The 24,561-nt window shown below is 46.5% G+C and overlaps 1 protein-coding gene across 1 annotated transcript in view; it reads right to left on the bottom strand.

Annotated features, from left to right (window-relative positions):
- Positions 1-24,561, bottom strand: part of DDX31 (DEAD-box helicase 31) — a 67,411-nt gene that overhangs the window by 40,211 nt on the left and 2,639 nt on the right. The window contains exons 2-14 of the mRNA XM_006029805.2: positions 20,974-21,227; positions 19,971-20,046; positions 19,250-19,293; positions 18,714-18,784; positions 17,358-17,422; positions 17,117-17,161; positions 15,201-15,242; positions 12,962-13,026; positions 12,028-12,147; positions 11,629-11,735; positions 11,002-11,237; positions 10,175-10,351; positions 7,144-7,203 (exon numbers count right to left, since the gene is read on the bottom strand). Coding sequence (XP_006029867.1) covers positions 7,144-7,203; positions 10,175-10,351; positions 11,002-11,237; positions 11,629-11,735; positions 12,028-12,147; positions 12,962-13,026; positions 15,201-15,242; positions 17,117-17,161; positions 17,358-17,422; positions 18,714-18,784; positions 19,250-19,293; positions 19,971-20,046; positions 20,974-21,227 — 1,362 coding nt within the window. The remainder of the gene's footprint in view (positions 1-7,143; positions 7,204-10,174; positions 10,352-11,001; positions 11,238-11,628; positions 11,736-12,027; positions 12,148-12,961; positions 13,027-15,200; positions 15,243-17,116; positions 17,162-17,357; positions 17,423-18,713; positions 18,785-19,249; positions 19,294-19,970; positions 20,047-20,973; positions 21,228-24,561) is intronic.

Here is a 24,561-nt window from a genome sequence, read left to right as displayed (position 1 = left end):
AAAGGGAATTCAATTTTTAAAAAAATTAATTCAGGTTTAATGATCTCTAGGGTTAGTACTCTCATCTGTACAAAATATAACATTTTCAGTCTCTCACCATTACTTTAACCGCAGATGCTGGTTTTCAAGCATTTAGGAGGCACCTCCTCTCTTATACTGGAAGCCTTGCTTATATCTGAAATGAAACCCCTTTCTATTGATTTCCCTAATAAGCCTAAACATGAATTCCTGATGGCTCTCTTGCTTCAATAAGGTCAGATCAGATCAACTGCCTCCTTAATAACTTTTATTGGCTCACAATCCATTTCAGAATCCGGGTCAAAACTCTCCTCCGGACCCTGTAATCTTGCCACCCTTATTTACACATAGCTCCACTGCTTTCCAGATCTGCTCGGAGAGGGAGATCCACAACCAAGGAGCTTTATGTCCTGCCCTAGCAGGGCCCTTGCTGGGCCAGGGGACTGAAAAAACCGTGCTTTGGTCTACTGATGATTACCGGGAGATGAGACATGAGGCTCATACTCAAATACATTGGGTCCAGATTAAGAGGTCACAGGGCAAGACGGCCATCTAAGCAAGGCAACCTCATTCACTCCCCAGCCTCTGATGCATTTGGTGTTCCTGATGGATTTAAGTCAAGATCACTTGGTTCTCAGATAAAAATAGAGCAACTCAATAGAGAGAAAAACCTCCACGGAGTCTATGACAGAGGCTGACTTATCCCTTGTATTTATCCTGGACTGGTTCTGAAGTGAAGAGATGAACCTCAGCCCTGCAGAGAAGTGTTGGGGCTGTTGTCTGGTGCATTTGCCACTGGGCTGGCCCAGTGACTTACGAAGGAAGCATTTCTTCCGAGTGAGATCCTTTGACTTACCCAGGGCCCTGCAGATCACCAGTGGGTTTTAGGGTTTCAAGTACTGTCAAAAAATAGCCTCAGCACCCCTTGCTGGTATTGTGTGTCATGAGTCACGTCCTTCCATGGTCTTGGAACGGGCACTTGTGCCGTTCAATGAGAGGAAGCGTGCAGGCTGGACTCATTAGGTAATGTTTGGCACACATGCGTCTTTTGGCTTGTTCCAAAACGGAATAGATCACGAATGTAAAGCGGAAGCCTAATGTACTAAAAACGTGTCGGCCACCCACTGAAGTGTTTTCAAGCAACTCCCACAGGCGTTACAGACTCGGAAGCTGATGTTCTGGCAGCAGAAGCTTTCCCATCGCCCCAAACGAGTTGTGTCATGACTCCAACTGCGGTACAACAGGAGCCACGTGCCATGACACCCGCTTCGGTAGCATTAAGGAATGCCCCATTCATAGAGCTGGACAAGCAGAGGTGCAAAATAGCAGCTTTAAGAAATGCTGAAGCACACAGTGAGCATGCAGAAAATGCGCACAACGTATCAGGAGAGCACCAAGACTAACTGTGGATTGTCACCCGACAGGATACTCTCTCAAAGCACGCAGACAATCGGCCTGGTCTCTTCACTGCTTGCTCAGTCCCATATTTCCATAAAGTCAGCAGTTCATAACTTTTTTTTCCCTGTGAGGCACCCTCTCTCCCACTTGGCAGTATGGGAAGAAGCAGTAAATGTACCCTTCTTCTTCCAACCGGACTTCAGTTCTCAGGCTCTGGCTCAAAACCACTGAATGGTATTATCCCCATTTTCCACCTGGAAAAGCAGACGGGCAGGCTAAGATGGTAAGGGCCAGCCTAAGACAGAGGTAGGGCAGGAGCTGTACTTAAGAGGACTTCTTGACTCCTAAAATCATGCTTACTCACCAGACTATTCTGCCTGTGCAGGATTATTATCAGTATTCGGGTCAGATTGCCAATTATCGGCATTTATGCCCTTAGGGACTACATTAGCCGACTAGAGATGCATTTACTGATTACTGGAGGGTTCTGCAAACTCAGTATCTGTCCCCCTGGCTTTTCTGTGGTCTTATTACCTACTGGAAAAGCAGCACAATACAATTAAGCTATGGGAGTCTAAACCAACCCACTCTCTCTGTTGGTGGACCTCAAATGCTAAGAGACTCCTGCTTCATAAACTGCCTTACAATATTTTTTGGCCCTCTCCACAAGAAAGGCACCTGAGAGAGGTACAGAAGACTAGTGACAAACTGCCAATTAATTTATTGGGATCACATTTAGCAGCTGTCAAACGTCTGGGGTCATTTCCAGGCCCCACTGAAATCGGTGTCAAAATTCCCATCAAGTTCAATAGGATCAAGATTTCACCCAAAATTTATTTTCTATCTCCCAGGAGCAGACTTCAATTTGATTTATCATATTCCTTTGGCTTGCTGGGTACCGTGATGCTCAGAGAGCAGATTCCATTCTAAGACCCATTTAGTTAAAATAGGATTTATAGCACCCAGCAGGGATGGGCAGAAATTCTGACTTGTGCTGATTCATTTTATAAATGAGACAGTCAGAATCAGTTATTTGTTTAAGCAGAACAGGGACTGGACAATGCAAGTCAGTAACGACAATGCAGTTTAACTGAGGACACGTGGCTTCACGCTGGAGTTTTGTACCCACAGATTATAGCCCCCTTCGTTTTTGAAGCCCACCCCCAAAAAAACCTACTGGCACACATACTGACAACTCTGCATCTACTTAATCGTTTTGCAAGTAAGCAGCTCTTGCATAACCATAAAAACTGGGGCCTGCAATCCCAAGGCAAGAACAAAAAAAGGAGGCAGCTGTTACTGAAGGGTGCAAAATCTGCTCCTGTAAAAGCAGAGGCTGGAGCAGTCCTGAGCCAAACGGCTGCAGGAGAGATGACGGAGACCTGGGGATGAGGAAAAAAGCAAAAAATCTGCATGCCTGAGTGAGTCCACAGAGCGTCCCATTAAACAGATCCCTGTTTTTCCATTGCTCCGAGTCTCACTGAAATGAGGAAGGGCTTGGATTCCTCTTCCCCTCTGCTGGCTGTCAGCACTGCTTGTTAATCACTGGAGATGGCCTCGTTGGGCTACACCAGGGACTTCTCTTCCCCTCCCCACCCCCCAACTGGTGTCTCCCCGTATGGTTTCAGCTGTGATAATCCTTTCGGCAGGGTGGGGGTGGATTTTACAGAAGCAAAATGAAAGGAACCACATCAGATCAAGGGGAGAAGGAAATAAAAAAAGATGACAGCAATGAACGTGTCTTGCCTGGTCCCATCTGCAGTGAGCCTGGAAGCCGCAGAAGGGCACAGCATCAGGGTACAGCCAACCTGGGGCACCATCAGGGCTGCTGAAATTTTTGTTCTCGCCGATTCATGGCACCAGATCAAGCCGGCTGCCTAGGGCAGGGGTGGTCCTGAGGATGCTAACTAGAAAACAAGGTGAATTACCACCAGGTATCAGAAGAGCCATGGCCACAAAGCTTTCGCAAGGGCCTCGGTTGGCTCAATCCCTCTCGTGCAACCTAATTAGGGTGAAAGAAATCGCTAAAGTTGCTTTTGAAAGACACTCAATGGTGAGGTCTTGAAGGCCCTGGGCTTGACAATTGGCTGCCTACATGAGGCCTAGAAGTACAGATGGAAGGCAGCTTGCTCAGGTGCCAGGCTGTCAGTTGGATTAAAATGACTCATTTATTTACCAAAGAACCTCACAAAGTGCTTTAGCTAACAGGGAGAGAGGGCCTAACGGCTCTCCAAGCTGGGGAAGGAGCTCTCGCGCCTTCCCGGCCTGCCAAAAGTCATTACTGCCGAGTGTGGAAAGCCATCAGCAGGGTAGAGACCCCCGTCGGCAGGGTGACAGATTGGGCTGCGTAATCAGAGGAGGAAGGAGAGAGCACAGAAGCTGTCAGAGGCGAAAGCTCTTGGCTGGGGCCGCTAGAAAACTGGCAAGATGAGTTAGCGTGACTGAGTAAACAGCAAACAGTCTCCAAATGATCTTTCCTCTCCCCCTGGAAGAGATGAACTTGTTTAAAAGGCACATCCCGAAGGAAGCTGTGCAGAACTTCAGCAAAGGAGAGAGAAATAAAATTGCAGGATACCTTCAGAGATGGAATACCTCTTCTTTTCAGGCTATACTACATGGCAAAAGAAAAGAAAAGAAGTCAAAATAAAAACTATTTACAGAAAGAGTGCGTTTCATGGACTGCCACAGCAGGAAGAGAAGCAAAGGAGACAAGAGAGCCAGAGACAAAAAGGAGAGAGGCTTTTTTTTTGTTTGTTTAGTGGTCTTTGTTGAGCAGCACAAGCCTGCACTGAGTGAGCAAGACCCTGGCACTTTGTGGGTACAAAGCACATAGGTGGCTTTACAGTAAAGAGCCAAGAATTCCTGCCTGTGAAATATTTGTGCTGTTACTGGGGCAATAACGACTGTCTGACAACCCGTGCTTTCTAAACAGAGTGCTGGAGCAGTAGGCTAGAAGTTATCACGATTCCTGACTGCCCTGTGGTATCAGTTTGGAGGGGCATGTGCAATCTGGAATTACTGTCTGGCCTACTTCTTGATCCAAACCATCTATACAGACCCCATCAATACAGGAACTGGGTACCTCACCCATCTTTCATGTATTTATCCTCCCATCCTGCCTGGGAAGCAGAGCCGGGTGCTGTTATGCCCATTTTAAATAGGGGGCACTGAAGCATAGAGATTTAGTGACCGACTCAGGGCCACACAGGAGGTCCATAGTAGAGCAGGGAACTGCACCCAAGTCTCCAACACCTAAGACCAGCACCCAACTGAGTGGTCTTCCTTCCACTCTCCCCTTTTTCATCCTATTTATCTGCCCAAATCTCCCTTTTCTGTCTCTTCCCACCTTGCCCTGCTGCAGCTGGAGACCATGAACAGACTCGTGCCACCCAAGGGAACCAACACTAACGTCCCCGCTGTCTATAATGTGTCCATGCCAAATAGAAATATCATTAACTAAGGATCACCAATCCCCAGAGAGACACTCCTGCAGCCACCTCATCATGGCTCGAAACAACACACATGGCTTAAAGAACAAAGCAGAACACAAAACACGGGACTGGTCAGGTCGATGGGACAAGTGTCCTGACCTACATTTGTGCTTAAGGTGGTGACAACACCTGCCTACAGGCTGTTTGAAGGAAGCACGAAGCCCCCACATCAGCTACTCTACTCTGGCACAAAATCCAGTAGGCACCGTGGGTCTCAGGGATTAAGAACCATCTAGTTAAACTATGGCACAAAGACCGGTGGGTTAAGTCATCTTTTATCTCTGGGAATCCTGGGTTTCAAACCCAGGTGGAGGCCTAGGTGAAAAGGAGCTCTCAACCCAGCCATTTGTGAACAAATGCCCAGGTGGCACGGGCTGGGTACACTGACTTGGAAGAGGTGGGAAGAGACTGAAATTCAGGAGCGAGGTGCATTAGCAGAGCAGCAGCATATTCAGTTACATTTTACTAAACTTAACTAATGAATGAATGAATGAATGAATGAATGAATGTCGGTGCTCGCTACCTTTGTACTTCACCCATCTACTTAAAGCAGTTGTGAATTTGTATATTGATGGTGGAAAAGGAGACAAAACCACAGACCTGTCAACTCTGAACATGCGCTACATAGAAAAGCTGAGGTGTTTATGTTCCTCCCGCATTTCAGCAGAAGAGGGAGTGATAAGTTGTTAGCAAACTCGCATTTACTACCCATCAAATCTTAAAATAAACCTGCCTGCTGCTTTTTAAATTGGAGAGGCAATGCAATGTCAGTAAACGTGAGTCTTCCTGGGAAATTCTTCTCTTCTATCCAGCAGATGCACAGATCACAATAAATATTAGTTAGAGGGTATTTAGCATTTACCAAGTACTTTTTCCCTTCAAAGCATTTCATGCAAGCCAGTGAATTAATAAGCCTTGCAGTGGTCTTGATGCTGAGGAAGAAAAACATTATCTCTGTGATATCTGGGAAAACTGTGGCACAGAGGGTTTCAGTGACTTGATCAAGGTTAAAAAACAAAGGGCTGTAGGTTCCTCGGGCGAGGGCCGGCTGAAGACAAGTATGCTTTGCAAGTCATGCCTTAGGTCATTTGGCAGCCCTAGGTCCAAGCTCTCCCAGCACCTAAAGGGTAGTCAAACCCACTGCAAACAGCATTTCCATAAACTTCGACCTCCTCTGCAGCCCCCCACAAGCTTGCAAGCCTTTTCCTTTAAGAAGAAGGTGTCGCAACAACCAGAGTCATTTCAGAGCTGGAGAGGGTTTCTCAGCTCTAATTACTCCCGATCGCTGTAATTTACAAGTTTGCGGTGGGTAGAAATCGCCAAGATTCACACGTTTTCAGATCAACAGCTGCCACGATTAGAGAGCAAATCGCGCAGCCTTCTGCACCATTGCAGCAGGCTGGCTGTGGCACCGATGGGTCAGAAGCGAGATGCGAGAGGTGCCACCGCAGCACAAGGGAGCCAGTGAACTTCCAATGGAGTAAAGGTGTTTCCCTCCCCATCCTTACAGGAAGCTTGAAGGGCAAACAGAACAAGTGCATTCCTAATGAAACAGTCCTCTAGCTATGCTGCCACTGTATCCCAGCACGTTTTTGTTTTTTTAACCCTGGGGTAGTTGTCAAGACTGGAAATACCACATTGCATCCAATTTACCTGGCAGCTATGGGCACAGTACGTTATCAGGTCTGCTTTCTGTCTCCTGCACACGCAGGGCAAGTCATGAAGAAACACCTTTTCCAAGATGGGCAGCTGTACAGCCAATGCAATAGATTAGTAAGATTTTGCTCTTTATACTGGGTGACTTCCACCAATGGTTTGCAAAATAGTCTACAAAGAGGGAGCTGTCGGTCTGCTGCACAAGGCAGAGAAGCTGAGACAGAACACATCATTGACTTTTCCAAGGTCAGGGGGCCAGGATTAGATTAGAGCAGTAGTTTTCAACCTTTTTTCATTTGCAATCCCCCAAAAAATGTTGAATGGAAGTGTGGGCCCCTCTGAATTGCACGTGTGGGTATCCACATACTTTTGATTGATCATAGTCATCTTTCCTTAGACCCCTTTGATATAGTCTGTGGACCCCTTTGATATAGTCTGTGCATCCCCAGGGGTCCACGACCACAGGTTGAAAACCACTGGATTGAAGCAAGGTCTTCCAATACCCTGTCTAACCACAGACAGCACTGCCTACCACACTGGGACCCTTACCATCCTTTCTGTGACATTCAAAGGTACCTACTGTGCAGAGTAAGATGCCAGCCTTGGCCTGTAGGAACTCCTGGAATACCGCAGTCCTTTCCTAGAGGATGAAAAACAGGGCACAGTATGGTCAGTTGTAAAGTGACGGACCAGACACTGTAGGCTATAATAAAAGACTATGCACGCTCCATAATTTCCTGGCCAGCTTTGAGAAGAAAAGCGGATGGGTTCCTAAGGTTCTACCGAGTCTGCGGAGGACTTCTTGGATTTGGAAAAACAAGGGCAACAGTGGCTGGCATCATGGGAGGCACAGAGCCTGGGACTAGCCCAAATCCCTGGGTCCAAATCAAGATGTGCTGGGCTTGTGAAACCTAAGCTGATAGGAGTATGCTAAAGGGGTCATCTGGATCTGTGTAGAAAGGACCTGTTAGAGAAGGCACAAGCTTCTTAAAATGGATTAGAGGGAGGCTAATTTAGGTACTGCCTCATCAATACCTGCCTGGAAGAGCACAAGAGGTTCCCCCTAGCGGTCAAGTTTGGTTAAAGCACCGTGATTATGAACGAGTTCCCCCATGTTCCTGCTATGAGAGGCCAAACCACGCAGAGCTCTTGCCAGGGAGGCACTCACTCTTGCCAGGGATTTCATTCTCAAATGGTGAGGACCTTTCCAAAGCAAGACCATCCATCAGCTTCCCCAGGAGGACACAGGGGGCACATGAGGAGGCCCTACAGTCATGACCCTTGCTATTCCAGTGCTGGACTCCCACAAAGCTCCGTCGATGCACTCTCCACACCCAGCAGATACGTCCCCTCCAGGACCTTGCACAAGCTTACCCAGGATACCTTCATTTTTCCCAGCTCAACCTCTTGCTTCTCCAGTGCCAAGACTTTCCTGAACAAATGCTGATTTCTAAATTGCAGAGGATTTTCTGTGAAGCAAGGAGGTGCTGACTCACACCACTCCCTCAAGCTCATGTTAAACACCATACTAGTTATTCAGAGACAGACTGATGCACCCACTTACTCTCTCACCTGGTCTCCCTGCCCTCTAATCACTGAGGGAGATTAGTGCACACAGACAGTCTTCTTTTCTGAGCCTCTCTAGATCTCCACCAGCTCATGGTTTCTCTAGCCTCATGGGGAATGGTTAAACTGCCTCCTAGGGAGGCTTGCCATACCACTGAGAAACGAGCACCATCTATTTCATGCCCAGGCATAGAAACGAATGGAACAGATACCACGGAGCAGCCCTAAGCACACGGCCAGCACCATAGTCAAGCTCTCCTTAGAGTGGTGCAGTTAGGAGAAGATTTAGATGTGCCTTAAGCATACCACCCCTTCTATTGTTTCTGGCTCCAGCACATTTCCATCTGCCCCCATCCCCACAAGCTTTCCTTGCTTTCATGCTCCAAGACTTGCTCCCAATCTGATCCCAATTAGCATAGCAAAGAGCTGGGTGAAACTGCCATCTCTCCTAATGGCACAGAGGAATCCCTGGCTGGATAGATCGTTCTGCACTGAAGAAGGAGGTTGGAAACCTGGGTTTCTCAGATGTGCTCAAGCCTCTCCCAACAAAAATTCAAGAAGAGAGTGCTCTGTATCTTGTTGACAATGACAGCAGCCGTGCTCAGCAGTACCATATGGGATCCACAATTTAGCTCCATTAATGCTCTTAATTTGAAGACATCAAGCACTAATTACACACTGGGTACTAAAAAGGCAAAACCCTTCCCCTGGTGCCAGGTACTTAGTGGTGTTCTGTTGCCTTAACAGCTGGTCAGGCTAGAGCTGGGCCAGGCCAGGCCTGCTTGCTCTCCCAGGCAGGCAGGGTGAGGAGAGGCCAGAATGCAGGGACAGCGAACCACATGTTCCTGGTCTCCGCAGGACAGGAACGAGCGAGAAAAACAATGGCTCTTCACCTCTCGCTTTGCTGCAGGAGTGTTGTTCATTTGCTGTCACCACTGTGCTGTTCAGAGTAGGGCAGTCACTCCCCACCCTGCACAGGCTAGGGGCAGGGAAAGGGTTACTGAGCTTTCAGGGACCTTCCTCTCCTACTCAAAGCCTCTGCTGTGAATGCTCACTTGCATACGCTTCTGCCCTTGTAAATACTTCAGTATCAAATTCCATTCTAATCAGCAAGTCAGCCAAGCTTGGTATGCTTACGCCAGTATACCAGCCCTAGTCGTTGGGCAATCTCTGTTCGAGTGCTAATACCATCCCTTGGGGAGGGGGAAGTCTGTCAGGGCATTGTTCTCTGCAGCCGAAACCAGCCTGTTCCGCCTTCTACGTAACAGGGCCACCAACTTATACAGTGTAATACTTGGACTTGGACAGTCAGTTTAATCAGACTGACGGTTTCTTTGGGTTTGAAAGCCATTCCCTGCCTAGCCGGGAGAGATGGATGCACACCTACACAAAAGCGGGATGGGTTAAGTGTGCGCAGCTGTACAAACCTGGTGACACACTGATGTTTGGCCCTTCTGCAGTGCCTTTCAGGTACTGAGTTCAAACATTTTACAAAAGCAAGTCAAATCTCTCTCTTCTCCTTGGCAGATGGAGAAACAAAGGCCCCTAGGGCCTTACTGACTCACTCAAAGTCGCAGAGCAAATCAGTGACGGAATCAGGTACAGAAACCAGGTACAAAAACTAAGCCTCCTGCTTCCCAGTCCTGGGCTACATTTAGAAGGGCTTGTAAGGGATGGAACCAGGAAGGAGGGGGAAGGTATCTCCTGCAAGACTCCACCTATGGACCTCTTCACCTGCAGGCTTTTTGCTCAGCTTAACACCCCTGAGCATAAAAACACGTACTGCATGGCTAGAAACACACATGCATAGACTCAACGACACAGTGAGTGACAAATGCCAATTCTAGTACCATATACCAGTAGGACGTCTTCCCTTGTATCAGTTTGACCTCAGACAAGTTATGGGAAAGTGTCTGTAGAACCAAAACCAACAGAGGCTTTGAAACCAGTTTCTTCTAGGAAAGGGGATAAAGGCAAGTGAAGGCAAATGGCAGCAGTTCTCACTACAACTCCTTGCCCTCCTAATGGATATGTGTTGTGCTCACCTCCTGGTCCATGTTGCCATGTAGTCGGAGGAACCTCAGGCCTGGGAATGAAGGCAGTGGATGCCCAGGCTGGTCAGACTCTGCACCTCCCAACAGGACTTTTAGGAAGAGTTCATGGTGGAATTCCACTTGCTCACAGCTGGAGAAAAAGATGATCATCTTGTGGCATTTTTCAAACTGCAGGGAGGACAAGAAAATGCACAAGGCCTTTTTTATATATATCTGTGCCAAGGACTGCATTTTTAATATCCTGGAGACAAATAACATGCTGCAGGAACGCACGCTGTGCCCGCACAGTAAGGCCTCAAACACTCCCCTGGTTCCTGGACTGCAAGTTCTGGATGTAATCCACATCATCTTGCATGGCCTAGGACCCTACTATATTAAAGACTGCCTCTCTCTGACTGTTACTGGGGCACTGCAGCCGCCAGTGCCTGTGCCAAGAGTCTTGGACATCGATGGCAGAGATTTCACAGCGGATGGCCCCTTGCTGCAGGACTCCTGAGCAGAGGAAGTCAGAATGAGCCCAAGCCTGACTACTGTTAGCATTACAGCATGCATGTTTCCAAATGGACTTGGTGGGTATGCTTACACCCTACCTGTCGAGTTTGCCACCAGCTCCAGAATTCCTTGACTGAGCCCAAGATGTGGATTTAATGCGGTTTGGCCCATAGACAATACTGGGTTAACCCACACAGCTTTCAAGCCGCTGCGTTTCAAGGACCACTTGAAGGTCTCCTGTTCTGTTCCAAGACCACACAGATATGGAGGAGCTGGAAAGGCCCATAATCCCTCAAGGCAAAGACACAACACGAGTGAAGCCTTACCTTGCACTTCCCGAGGATAAAAGCTGATAAGGTGACAAGCCTCAACTTGCTGGGAACAACCACCACATGCTGCTTGAGCTTCTCTGGTACAGCAAAGCTGCTGTGCCCCATGTTAACTGGGGAACAAACTGCTCCCTGAACTGGTTCCAGCTCAGGTTCAGTTCTGTCCCAGGTTTCATCCACAACAGAAATGCTGACTGGATCGTTCAGACTGATATCGGCCAACCTTGTTACACCTGAAGTCACAGAAAAACCGTTATACCCAAAGCAGGAGCTTCTTTGCAAAGCAAAACATACTGCAATTGTTCCCTATCACCTCCTGGGACAATAATGAAATGGGTAATGATATGTGGACTTTAAAGACAACTGATGCAGTTTGAAAGGGACAGGAAAGTACAGCGAGAAACTGGAGTGAAACACCACCTAAAAACTGGCAAAACCATGAGACAAAATTGAGTATCTGTGGCATGAGAAATGTATCAGCCAAAAAAGGCACATAATCCAGTACGCCAAGCCCAGGACAAGAGCTAGAAGCTCCTATTCTCTGGCAACGACTCTTTTTGAGACCTTACAACTATTTCACAGTCACCTGTGCTTTAGGTTGCTTAAAGAGGCTCTATGGCCTACCTGGTGCGAGCGTGGCAGAGAGCAAGACAGTCTGCCGCTTCTCTCTCTCTGCATTTAAGGCATTAAGTATGACAGTCACATCCTTCTCAAAGCCCATGTCCAGGATCCTGCAAACAAGGGAAAGACCATGAAAAAAGCTATGGAAGGAAGAATAAGAAAAGGCCCAAAACTTCGGGAGTCAATTCAGAACGCTTTAAGTCCCAAGGCAGAGCATGCCAGGGGCCTATCTCCAATGATGGCCAGCACCAGATATTTCAGAGAAAGGTGCAAGAATTTCTGTAGTGGGTAACTAGAATAATATGGCCATAAAGGACACTTCTTCCCAAGTCAAGGCACTTGGTGGTTGCCTTAAACCCTAAAGCCCGCAGGTGTTAGCTCTATTAGCACTTAGAAACATACCTGTCTGCCTCGTCAAGAACCAGCCATTGGGTACGATGGAAGTGAATGCACTTTGTAGACTTGATGTGATCAACCAGGCGGCCGGGAGTTGAAATGAGGATATTTATTCCTTTACGTAATCTGTTTAAATCAAATCAAATAATTGACAGCTTATTCCTAGTTCAGTACCAGCAGATATCTGGACTTGAGAGTTGATATCCACCAGGTACAATTTTGACAATGTTTAGAAAAATAATTGAAACGAAAGGTTTTGGTAGCACAGAAAGTTCCATTTCCATATTTTCAAGATCTAAGATGTTGATGTTTTCTTTTGACAAACTAATTTGTAAATGTATTTTATATTATAAAATTAAAAGGCTGAAATTGAAACCGAGTATTTTAACTGACCCAAAACTAAAGGGGGGCGGGGGGGAATTATTTTGCACAGAATATCAAAATTCTTTGTTTTCACCCCAATTTAGCAGAAAAAAAAATGGAAAATATGGAGATCGTGCAATCTCCTACACCACTCCAACGTTCACATACAATCTTGAAAATAATTCAGGATTATTTTCTTACATTTAACGAAGACCATTTTAACTCCAGAAAAATAAAAAGCAGTTGTTTTCCCCTAGACAAACACATTCTCATTGCAGCCAACATTGTACACTAAGCAAATATAGGTGTTTGCCAGAGAAGAAAAAATATTGACATCAACAGGGATCATCTCCTCAGAAGGCTCATCAACATTTTAAAAATAGAGCCAACGGAGGGCTTTGAATGCTCCCTGCTGACCCAGGCACTGGTTTTGTGTAAGATCTGGGGCGCTCACAGCTTGATCCAAGTCACAGGCTTCTCTCCCAGTAAAAAGTCACTCTAAACAACAGTGACAGATGAAAGGGCTTGAGGACACAAAAGAAACCCAAAATACAATTTTAAGAAGTTGGCTTCCTACCTGGCTTTTTCCGATTTCCTCTTTTCTCCCCCCATTAGCACTCCAGGCACAATCCAGGTAAATGGCTACAGTGAGGAAAAAGCCAGACCAACATGAATTCTTCTTAATAAGAGGACAGATACTAATCAAAACCTGATTTTTCTTGACAAAAAGATAGAGGACTCGGGTTTATAGCTGCATGCATCTGATTTGATCTAACAGACAACCCACACGCACTGTCCCACCTGCAGTTAAATATCAGCAGTAGCTTTAATTCTGGGTATGAGACTTGCTTCCAGTGTTGTTTGGGAAGATGGAAATGCAATCATTTTTGCATCACTTCTAATAACATCATCATATTCTTTCCCTCCTCCCCGCATAGCCTAAATGTTCAAAGACACAGCATAATTCTACGTCCTTCTCTTGGCTTTTAAGAAAAAAATCTTCCTACGGCCAAGCAAAATAAGAAACAAAATACAGTTTAACAGAAGACCTTTATATAAATGTGTGTGTATGTGTGCGTGTGAGAGCGAGAGAGAGACTAGCAAAGGCTCTTAGGATGAAATCTCATTCCCCCTGGAGTTGGCAGGAATTTTTCCAACACTTCAACCAGATTATTATAGTCTCCATCCAAATGTAGCACAGTGCATTTTTTTACAGATGAAAACAAAACATGCATCTCTTTCAAGAGGGAGGAAGGAAAAGAGACAATGCAACTTTTACAGATGGCACATACGCATCCAGTGCTTAAGGAAAGGCTAGACGTTTGCACAACTCTTAGCATGTCAAGCAGCCATAAGAGCTGCCCTAAAGGAGCAGGCCATTCGAACACCTAGTCCAACATCCATCATTTTTTTGGAATGATAATGAAAGGCTGTTGAGCCAAACCTCTAGACACCCAACATCTCTGGAATACACCCTCCAAAATCCCAGGAGCTTTAAAGTGCCCATCTCAAGAAGAACTTCCAGCCATGTACAGAAGCACCTTTTATAGGTATGGAAGCATAACCTATGCCCCTTCTCCAAAAACACTGGATTACCAAATGATTTAGGTCTCATTTGAAAATGTTACCAGGCCGGGCCAGTACCAAAGCAGTGCTTCGTTTCTTTTATTATAACACGGTTTTATCCCGACGTTGTTTTTAATTCTTTTTGTGTAACATGTAAAGGGTGAAAACCCCCAATTTCTTTCCCCCTTGGAGGTTATCATTAACTGGGTGTCCCAGAGATCTTGATGGAACAAAACTGGCCAGTGCTGAAGTCAGGGCTCAACATTCAGATCAAAAGATCTTCTATTCATGACATCTCATTACAAATTTAAAAATGGCTAAACTATTTTAAGAGAGAGGCAAGCATCCTTGTGGTAGATACCTTGTATTGAACCAACTGCATGGTTGGGATAGACATAGGCCAGCTTTTGGGTAGCACACTACTCTTCCCTGGGGGAAATGAGCTTATCAACATCCCCTCAACCTACTAACGTATTTAAGCATCTTCATATAATGAAAAGTAATTTTCTTTGCAGTTTTGTGATAGAAGAGGACTTGGGGAACCATCCGGTTATTAGGAAGCATGGGAAATAACAGACTGAAGTCCCAATCTTGCAAATGCTTGCTTATACATGTTACTTAAATACTAACTTACATATCAATCAAATGTCTCACAGTAGTCAAGTTAATCACAAGTTGAGGTGTTTACAGGATCAGGGCAGGAAGTGGTTGTGAGCGAGGTTCTATTACTCTTAACAACACTGAGCCAATTCGTTTTAACAAATTAAAAAAGGAGATGAAAGTTCAAGTGGCAAATTGATGCCTTAACTCCCAGTCTGCCGCAGAACCTTCCCGGTCTAGTATCAGTTTTAATAAAAGGGTACCTGCCGCTACGAGTGCGGCCAGTCGCAGCTACAGAGCCTATTGAAACGAGGCAGGAACCTCCATAAACAAAACAGTACAGAAGTCCTTTCGAATATCCTCTGGCCTTCTGTAAGAATTATAATATCTTAGAGAGTTGTTTAAGCACCTACGTGCTCATCAAATAGCTGGAAGCATCCAAAGGGGAAATCAAACTCAAACGTACTGTGCTTTCTCTTGGACACTAAAATAAAAGTGAACTGGATTTATTCTTGAAGGACCAGATAGCCTGCCAGATGCTGTGTTCCTTCAACTCCCACCTGACTTGAAAGGGGAACTGAAGGTGTTTCGTGTCTTAGAACAAAAGTCGCAGAAATAAGCAGGAAGGAAATACAGGATGCAGTACTTACCTTAAGCAATTTCTGGACTGTATCAAAACTCTGTAATACTAGCTGTAGATATCAACAGAGGAGAGTAAGTGTCATGAAAGCCTGATAGGTCTGTACTAAAAGGCACCACCCAGCAATCTGGGGGCTCAAAATGTGCTTTCTTCACAGTGTTATAATCCAGTGATTTAAGTTACTAGATTTCAAGGTATCTCTATCATAAAAACCCAAACAAACCCCAACTCCATATTTATCCTGACCCATTGAATATTCAAGCCAAAGGAAGACCCTTCTATTATATCTGGACCCATACCCAAAAAAAAAAAAAAAAAGTGGTTTGTGCTCCCTCTGTTGGCTCGGACTTATGAACAATCCTTTCACAGCAGTGCCCGCTTCTGCTGACATTTTTGTTCTTGGTGATGCACTGATAAGCCAGCTCTCCAAAGCCACACTGGGTTTACTCCACCAAAATGGCATAGAGGAAAATGGAACCATTTCCAGAGGAAAATTGTGAGGGAAAGGAAATATAAAGCAGGAGTTTATGAAGCAACCAGTGCCCAGAACTTATGGGTCTCTCTCTGTCTCATTGCATCCATTTACTTATAGGCTGATTTTGGGTCACTTGAAGTTTCTATGATTCTGTTTGCCCAGCTGCTAATAGTTGCTACAAATCTACCTTAGTTCATGGAACCCACATACATGAGAAAAGTTCATTTAGAGGAAATATAGTTCTTTGAAGTCCTCTGGCAGGAAAGACTAGCAAACTACTAAACATTATTTATTTGCCAGGTTACCAAAGAAGCTATTGCAAACCAGCAGAAGAAGAGTGCCAACAGTAATGACGAACCAGCCTTGTAAATGTACTCAATGGTATGCCTTCAGAACAAGCTTGAGAACTATTCTCATATGCTTAGTATTCATGTAGCATCCTAGTGAACCAGCAAGTTTGCTGCTGTAAAAATTTAAATAGCTTCAGAGCCTTTTCCTTCCTCAGTATTGAGCTGAGATATTGTACTGCAGGTTGCATAAAATATCATGCCAAGAACTAGATACCTGCAATCAATTTTCCATCCGGAAGTTATGGAAAAAAGGTTGATGCCCTACTCTGAAATTGTCTCTGAAAGGCAAATAAAATAAATCAAATAGAGGAGAGTTTAATGAAGAAACAAACTGGTAGCTTCATCCTCAGCATTTGCTGATGGATTTTAAAAGGGGGCTTTTAAAATGAAGTATTTGCATAAACTCATAAGTTTGCAAAGTAAGTGTCTTCAAGGCTATCGCCAGTTTTACTTGCAAATGCGCCTTTCCTGAGCTAGACACACTAGTCCTTTCCCATGCCTTCCATCAAGGAGCTCCTCTAATATCTCCAAGTAATTCTGAAACACATGGGGAAACTTAGATGTTTTTCTCTGGCTTATTACTGTCCAACACTGATAGCAAAAGAAGAACCTGGGAGCAGATCTGAGTAAAGGGTTGAGAGAAGAGAAAGAGACCAGGTATCAGACTCCTGTACTTTAAATGCCCAAAGGGAAGACAACTGAAATGTTCCCCTGGCTCTTGAATTCTTTTTGGTTAAATTAAAGGTGAAAGGAAGACTTTCAAAGACAATTCTCAAGATACAACATCAAGGTGAGACTGACAGTCCTCAGGATTTTAGGGTGAAGCCTCCCAGACAAGAGAACAAGTTCTCTGACAAAATGGGATGTTTTCTGGAGATGGGTATGGAGGCACTTAGTTAAAATTCACCACTGGCAATTGTCATAAAAACTGCTGACTCAGTGGAACAGCAGACACTTCCCAATTATAACTTGGCCCATAAGTCCTCAAGGGCCCAACCTGGCTCTTCTTGGACTCAGTGCCAAATGTTCAGGGTCCTTGGAAAGTAGCAGAAATCAAACTCAAACATGCTTGCACGACCCTTAAAAGACAAAGCCACTTACCTCTCTTGTTGGAACCAATATAAGTGCATAAGGCCCATCGCTGCGCTGCAAAGAGAGGAGACAGAACATCACTAAGGTGAATGCACAGCAAAGTCAGAGAAGTCAGAAGTGGAAAGGACCCACTAGTGTCCCAAATCCACCCTGAGGGGCTCTGGTGCAGGAATGTGCCATTCGGGATATCTCCGGTGCTTTGGCCAGGCCAGTTTCAGTTTCAACACATGCTTTCTTCTGCGGTAAGTACCTGTATTTTTGACTTCATCCCCTGCAAGGACTGAACCAGTGGGACGCCATAGGCCAGAGTTTTACCTTTGGAAGGAAGACAGTGCAAGAAGTTTGTCATTTAAAAAAACAACAAATATAAATTGTAAAATTCAAAAGCTTCAGGAAATCTAAGCGTACCAGAAGGAAACATGCATCCCATCGCTCTCAAAGTGACGTCAGGGGCTGGAGGTTTTGGGGACTCAAAGTGAAAATTTCTAATGGTGAGTCTGATGGGGTCAGATGGTGGAAAGGAGACAGTGGATCTTTCCAAGCTCTGTCCATAAAATGTTCCACCCATGGGAACAGACAAAATTAGATACTGCTCTGAGGAGACTGAGTTGATAATTGAGTTGCTGGATCTGGACCTGGGCTGCTGCTGGATGCACTGGGCTTCTTGAGCCCAGCATCCACTCAAAATGGTCCTTATACAACACAGGTCTCCTTGGACTTTGCAATAGCTGGCAGCTGCATGTCAGAGTTGAGCCATGTTGGCAGAGCTGCATAGAAGAAGTTGGCCCAGCACCTGTCTACAGTATGCCTGCCTATAGCTCGTGCTGTTGGTCTGTCCATTTGACCAACTGTAACAGGTGAAGGCAATGCTTTGGGTCAAATCAAGCAATCCACTAAATGTGTTCCCTTAGGCCGTGTGTAGATGAAACAAGGGGCATGTGTGCACGACACTTTAAAGCGGGCTAAATGCTTTTGCACCGCTTTAAAGGTGTGCACGTCTCGGCGGTGTACTGCACATTAATTCCAGCCGCTGTAGGAAATTCAGCTTTGTAATGCGCCTTAAAGGACTTGGGGTGCAGCAAACTAAAACTCCTCTGAGGAGTTTTAGTTTGCTGCCCCTATAGCTGCAGAGTGAAGCACCGGGCTCTGTGTAGCTCCACAGCTCTGCAGGAAGCCCTGCAGGCAGCCTGGCAGCAGCCCGGGAAGACAGGCTCTGCCCAAGAAAAGTGGCGAGCCTGATTCCACCCTGCCCCCCTGGAGCCTGCCTGCCTGAGCTGTGCGGGAGCCTGGTGCTTCCCTCCACAGCTGCGGTGCCCCACGGGATCACCCAAGCCGGGTGCCACCTGGAGGGAGCCACTGCTGCTGCAGAGGGAAGCACCAGCCCCCCCACCACAGCCCAGGGACTGCTCCACCTGCCAGCAGCTCGCCTTCACCTCCCCACCACCAGAGAGGCAGGTACGTCAGCGGCATGTGTGCAAGACAGGAGTGCAAGGAGTTTAAATGGCCCTACATGGAAGCAGTGTTTTCAAAAACCCACTGCTTCAATTTGGAGCCCGTTTCATCTACACATGCCCTTAGTAAGAAATACTGGCAATTAAATGCTGACCTGAACCTGTCTGGGATCTCACCAGGGCATCCTTGCCTTGTAGCAGCACAGGAATAGTTTGCTTCTGGACACTACGCAACAAACAAAGTAAGTTTAGAAAACACAAACCACAGCACAGCCTCAGCACAGATACACAACTGTGGCACAGTAACACTTGTCAACGGCTTTAAAGTTTATGCACCTGGGTCTACATCAACCTAGGTCTCTCCAATCACTACAAAAGACTGTATCACAAAAGGCAACTTTTGAAAATAAAGTTTAAAGAAAATAACTATGCTGAATTTGAATAGGGAGGGTTTTGTGGCTAATGTCCAAGATTAAAAGCACAAACTCCTGGGTTTCATTTCCAGCACAACAATGACTTGTGTAGCCTGCAAGTGACTTTTCAGCCAGGTTTTTAACAGTGCTGAGCCTTCACAGTCCTTATTGAGGTGTTGTGAGTGCTTGCTAAGACATCAGACTTGCAAAGTGCTTGGAGATCCCCAGCTAGAGTGAGCTATTGAAGTCCAAAATATTTGACACATTAACTAACTTACCTAGTCATACTAGACATCTTCAAAACAGTGGTTATTGTGGATACCTGAGGAGTCAATGAGAGGATGAGAAGGTGTTACTCACACATTTCTCTTTGGTAATCTTTGGATTGCAGAAGATCTATGTTCTCTCTTACTGGTCACTACTTCAGGACAAGCACTTGGAAAAGATCACTGATGCTTGACCTATTTGTACTAATCCATCAAAATACCACTAGCCCTCGTGGGTCAAGGAACACTGGACTATAAAATTTAGTCTTCCCAGTGGTACTCAACATTTTTAGTACCGCGGCATGAATCAATGCTGGGAGGACAAATGGGAGAGCTTTGGGTGCTCTGCAATACAGGATGGGATGCAGCAGGGATCGGTGTTAGCTGACAATGCAGGATTAGGGGCTGGTGAGGCATGGACTGCTGGTGCTGAAATGGGCAGCTGCAGGTAGGGCTGATGTGATTTGCTGGTGCTGGATGGGGCACAGCGAGGGGCGCTGACAGGGTATTAATGCAATGGTCACTCTCAGAAGCTGCAAAGTTCATCCAGACTGCAAGACAGCTCCCTCGAGTCACCAAGAACAAGGGCAACAAGACCCACATCTTGGTGTTTATGGAGAGTCCTCCTCTGCATCTCAGCACCAAATACACGTTCTCCCAAAGCAACATCCATTCAGAACCAACAAATAAAAGCAGCCACACACCAAGAACCCCATTGCCAGCCCAGACTCACCAGATGGGGATGAAGATCCAGCTGGGTGAAAGAATCGGAAGTGAAAACCTTTTCTTGCACCAGCTGCACTGCACCTCTGGAAAGCAGGTTAAAAACAACATATAAACCAGTATAAAACAGGGTAAGAGCAGTGAGTCCCATCACCTTCCCTCTGTGGTCCAGATTCACTGCAGTCTGGCCCGACTTTCCCAGTCAGAGAAAACCAGCCCAGAACTAGAGGCTGTAGCAGTACAAAAACCAATCGCAGCTTCCTTTCTGCATGGGCCCCACTCAAGGAAGGACTACGATCAGTCCAACCATAAGAAAAGGCCCCTCTCAGACACTGAAGTTGCTTTTAATTGGTGGATCCCTAAAGCAACATGCAACTCTCTGGGACAATACAAAGAAACCCAGCCTTTTACTTTTAATATCGGCTTTCCTTAACGATGGCTCCCATTAAAATCTACTTGTATGACCCAACAGGGCAGCAGAAAAGGAAACCTAGCTAGTCAGCAAATTGTTACTGTGACAATACTCCAGCTTTTGGGCCTCTCTTTCACCAGATGGGCGATTCAAAAGCTGTCCAGCATCTGTTTTAAGCGTCCGAGGGTCCTTCCTGCCACGCGTCTTTGGAAAATACCAACAAACCCTAGGCCCGATACCACTAATAGCTACACAAGTTGAAAGCAAAACCCTAAAAAAACTTCCGTGGAAATGGAATCAGGTCTTTTTCAGTCATCGGCTCTTTCTTTCTTGGTGTTGCGACTATCCCGTCTCTCTGATTCCTGCTAGATTTTTTAACTTACCTAGAACACTAAAAAAGGAGAGGGGTGCTGGATAGGTCTGGACTATAAGGGACAGAGAGCTCAGTGGGAAAAAAGGCTGAGAACCAATGTAGGTCAACGGACAAATAAAAGAAAAAGAAATAAACTAACTAACTAATTCCTTCCTAAATAAAAAAGAAAGGAAACCTGCTTTATACAAGCAAAAGCAATAGCACGTCATTGCGGTTTGTTCAGAATACCTGGGGATTTCTGGAATCTCGGGGTTGTTTTTAAACAAGCTGGATGTCTTAATAAAAGGTCTCGTGCTCTCATCCTGCCCGTCAGTCGGGTGCTTCTTCGGAACAAATGCTGATGCCAAATTTCCCTTCCCACTGACGTCAACCTCCTTGGCGCGTTTCTTGAGCGGAGAGGATGCAGGCAGCGTGCGTTTCCGCTTAGTGGGTGTAACATTGTCCGTCCATTGGGGCTTTCTTTTCAGAGCCTTATTCTGCTTCTGTGTTACCAAACAAATGGGGGGGAAAGGCAGGGTTAAACTGCAAGGATTAACTCTGTAGTAAGATATCCTTCTTCTCCATAGTGCAAGGCCCTTTTCCCTGGGGAGCAGCCTCTATTCCTTTTGGAGCCCTCTTTTCTACGTATAGAGTAGTAGGGTTTGGTTTTGTAACCGGATCCATTGGTATTCTTTGGATCAGCAAATGTCTCCCACCACATGTTTGTACAGCATCTCGTACAACGACCGAGACTTCTGGCTGTTAGGAGTAGAATAATAATCATCATCAAAAGTCCTATTTTGATGCCCATCACTGTAGCAACCAAGCTAGCTTTTCTGGTAGCTAAACAGAACGCTCTCTAACATATCGCTGTCTGCGGTGTCGCTGTGCAGGCTCACAATCGCAGCAAAGCTGTCCCTCCAGGCCTCAAATCCTTTGCTGGGATCCACAGCTGGATCCCCTTTGGCCTGCCCTGTGCTTTTGTCAGGCTTCAGGAAGCCTCATCGCTCTGTTGTTGGTCCAAGCGTGATCCATGTGTCTTTAGACATACCTGAGGAACATGAATTTGGTTTTCTTCTAACCCTCGCCATCCCACTTTATCACTTCACAAGTGTGCTGCGGTCCATCAGACATACCTGAAAACCATTTCAAATACCTTGTCCCCCTGTGCCTTCCTCTACCCCTTCTCCATCCTTCTGTGTGTTTCCTCCCTTTCCACCACATCCTTGATTTCATTCTGCTATTTTTCCAGCCCTCCTCTGTGCCTGGATTTGAAATTCCCCATCCCCCTTTGCAACCTTTATTCCTTGTTGTCCTTCCTTTCATCCTTCACATTGGCCTTAACAAACTGTGACTTCACAGAGCTAAACCTCCCACTACTGCAAAATCACGTAGCTCTACTGACTTCAATAAAACCACAGCCATTTACACCCAGTGAGGAGCTGCTCCGGTGTCCATCCCTTCAGGAGGGCTAACCCACGGTAGCTTCTCTTCGAACATTTCTCATCACCCCCCTGTGCCCTCTCCCCTTGCTGATTTATCTTAGTTGTTGTCCAGCATCCTGCATCCAGTATGTCTTTTGCTGAAACCGAAAGAGCCACGGTCAACACAAGTGTCTCTTTAAAAAAAAAAAAGGTCTTCCCCATCAGGCACTTGACATGTCACCCGAATGTAAATATTCCTTCTGAGGCCAGAGAATCCCAACCTGTCACACAAATCACTTTTAAACAGAGATCATATACTTATAAAACACCCTGCTTGCTCTCCTAGTGATGATCAGGATACGATCAAACACTCATGATGTTATACATCCTTTAGAGTTCTCTTCTCCAGTAAACCCTACCCTCATGAAGTGATGCGATGTTAAAATTTTAAACAGGGCCTAAGTCACCGCATAGGAAAAGTTTACTGACAGGTTTCCAGATCTTTGTCAAACAAGCCAAGAACTTAAGATAAACGGGGAAAACTGAATCCTGTACAGAGCATTATCACAGCAACCACCGTGGTTAAGTTTAAAAGGGAATTGTGTGATTTTCCAAATCATATCCACCAAGTGACTCTTTGATACAATATTTGGTTTTAAAGCGACGAGATCTACGTGAACAGGGCTCTGCACTCATGAGGAGCCACGCTGGCACACAGGATTTGGCACCAGGCCAAGCAGGGAGAGAAGGGAGGAAAAGAGGGGAAAACCCACGTGGCAAAAAAACAACCATCACATGCACAAGGTCCAAAGCTGTAAGCTTTCCTGGACACAGATACTTCTGCATCTTTGACATTTCACTTACTGATCTAAACCTCTGACGAAAGGATCTTTTGGCTGACTATCACTGCACACGGTGTATTTTACTTCTGTGCATACCAGATCCACTTATCTACGTCATGCTGGTAAAAAGCACAGATTGCTTAAGTGAGCAGCATCTTTCAGGCCTGCCGTCTACTTTGCAACTTAACCTGTACTCTGATGAATTGCAGTTGACTGCATGTGAACTATAACTTTATCTGGGTACTTTGTGCGGAGGGAGGCAGGGGTTAGGAACTCCTACTCCAAGTCTTGAAAGTGATGGGACCCCAACAGCGTCAGGGCTACGAGTACCACAGCACAGATCCAGCTGTTAAGCACTGGTCTTTAGCTACATGACCTATCTGTGGTTTGATATTTGCAAACTAGCTCCCCTCCTCTGTAAGCAAAGGGAGGCACAGCCCTCTGCCAGGGATCTTTTGAGCATATATTGACACGTTACAGAAGTAGGACACAGGCTGTCGTGGTCCCTCTGCTTTCCCCGTGGCAGGTTAGGGTGTCAGGTCTGTGTTGTACCAGGGCTGACACCAGTCTTACGCAGAATTTACATACAGATGTTACAGGATGGTTTGAACAAGGCCGATCCGGCCTCGGGCAGGGCGCTGGACTAGATGCGACCTCCGCCGGTCCCTCCCAGTCCGACTTCACTATGATTTTCAAAGCTTCTAACGGCAGCTCTGAAACATCATCATGGCACAGCAGGGAGACAGGTCAGCATGAACAGGGACTTGCAAAAATCAAAAGGAGAACGGGAAATGCACCCGAGACCACCAGGAGAAAACACCCAACCCCGACCTTTTTCCAACTAAGCTGGTCTAACGAAAGATGTCGCATCTCCCCATGCTTATGTCCTTAGACCAGTGTTTCCCAACCAGCGTGCCGCGACAGAAGCGTGCTGTCAGAAGCGAGCAGGCGTGCCGCAGAAGCGAGCTACGCGAGGTACGAGGCCCGGGAATGCCTTAACAGGCGTGCCGCAGAAAACTTTTATTAACGTAAGTGCGTCCTGGGCTGGAAACAGTCGGGAAACAGCGAGTCGGATCAACACGGCGACAACCAACAACCCCCAAAGCAGGATTTCTGGGAAAAAGTCACACAGGACTGAAAAGGAGAGCCGGGAGGAGGCCTCCCCCCCTCACACTGCACCCAACCCGGGCAGGAGGGCTCCCGCTCTTCTTGCTCGGCAGGTGGAGAGTCGCTGTGCGGCTGGGGAGGGGGTGGCACCTCTCCTTGCCCGAGGGTCCTGGGATGCCAGGGCAGGAGGGAGCCTGAAGGGGGGGGCTTTCCCCCCCTCCCTTCCCTGCTCTACCTTGTGTGCCTAATTCCCACCCATGTGCACGGTCACGCACACTTCCAGCTCCCCTCCTTCCTGGGAGCCTCAGCCCAGCGGAGCCCCCCGCGCCTGGGGAAGGGCGATGGCTCCGGAAAGCTGGCCCAGAACTTTTTCCCACGGTTTCATAATAGCTCGCCGCTGCCCCAAGCACCAGGGCCCTCCCCGGAGCTGTCCCGGGCCCGCTCTCAAGGCGGCGCAGGAGGGC

This window comes from Alligator sinensis, unplaced genomic scaffold (assembly GCF_000455745.1).
Source record: "Alligator sinensis unplaced genomic scaffold, ASM45574v1 scaffold829_1, whole genome shotgun sequence".
In the NCBI taxonomy this organism is placed as follows: Eukaryota; Metazoa; Chordata; order Crocodylia; family Alligatoridae; genus Alligator; species Alligator sinensis.
This window is presented reverse-complemented; position numbering and strand designations above follow the sequence as displayed.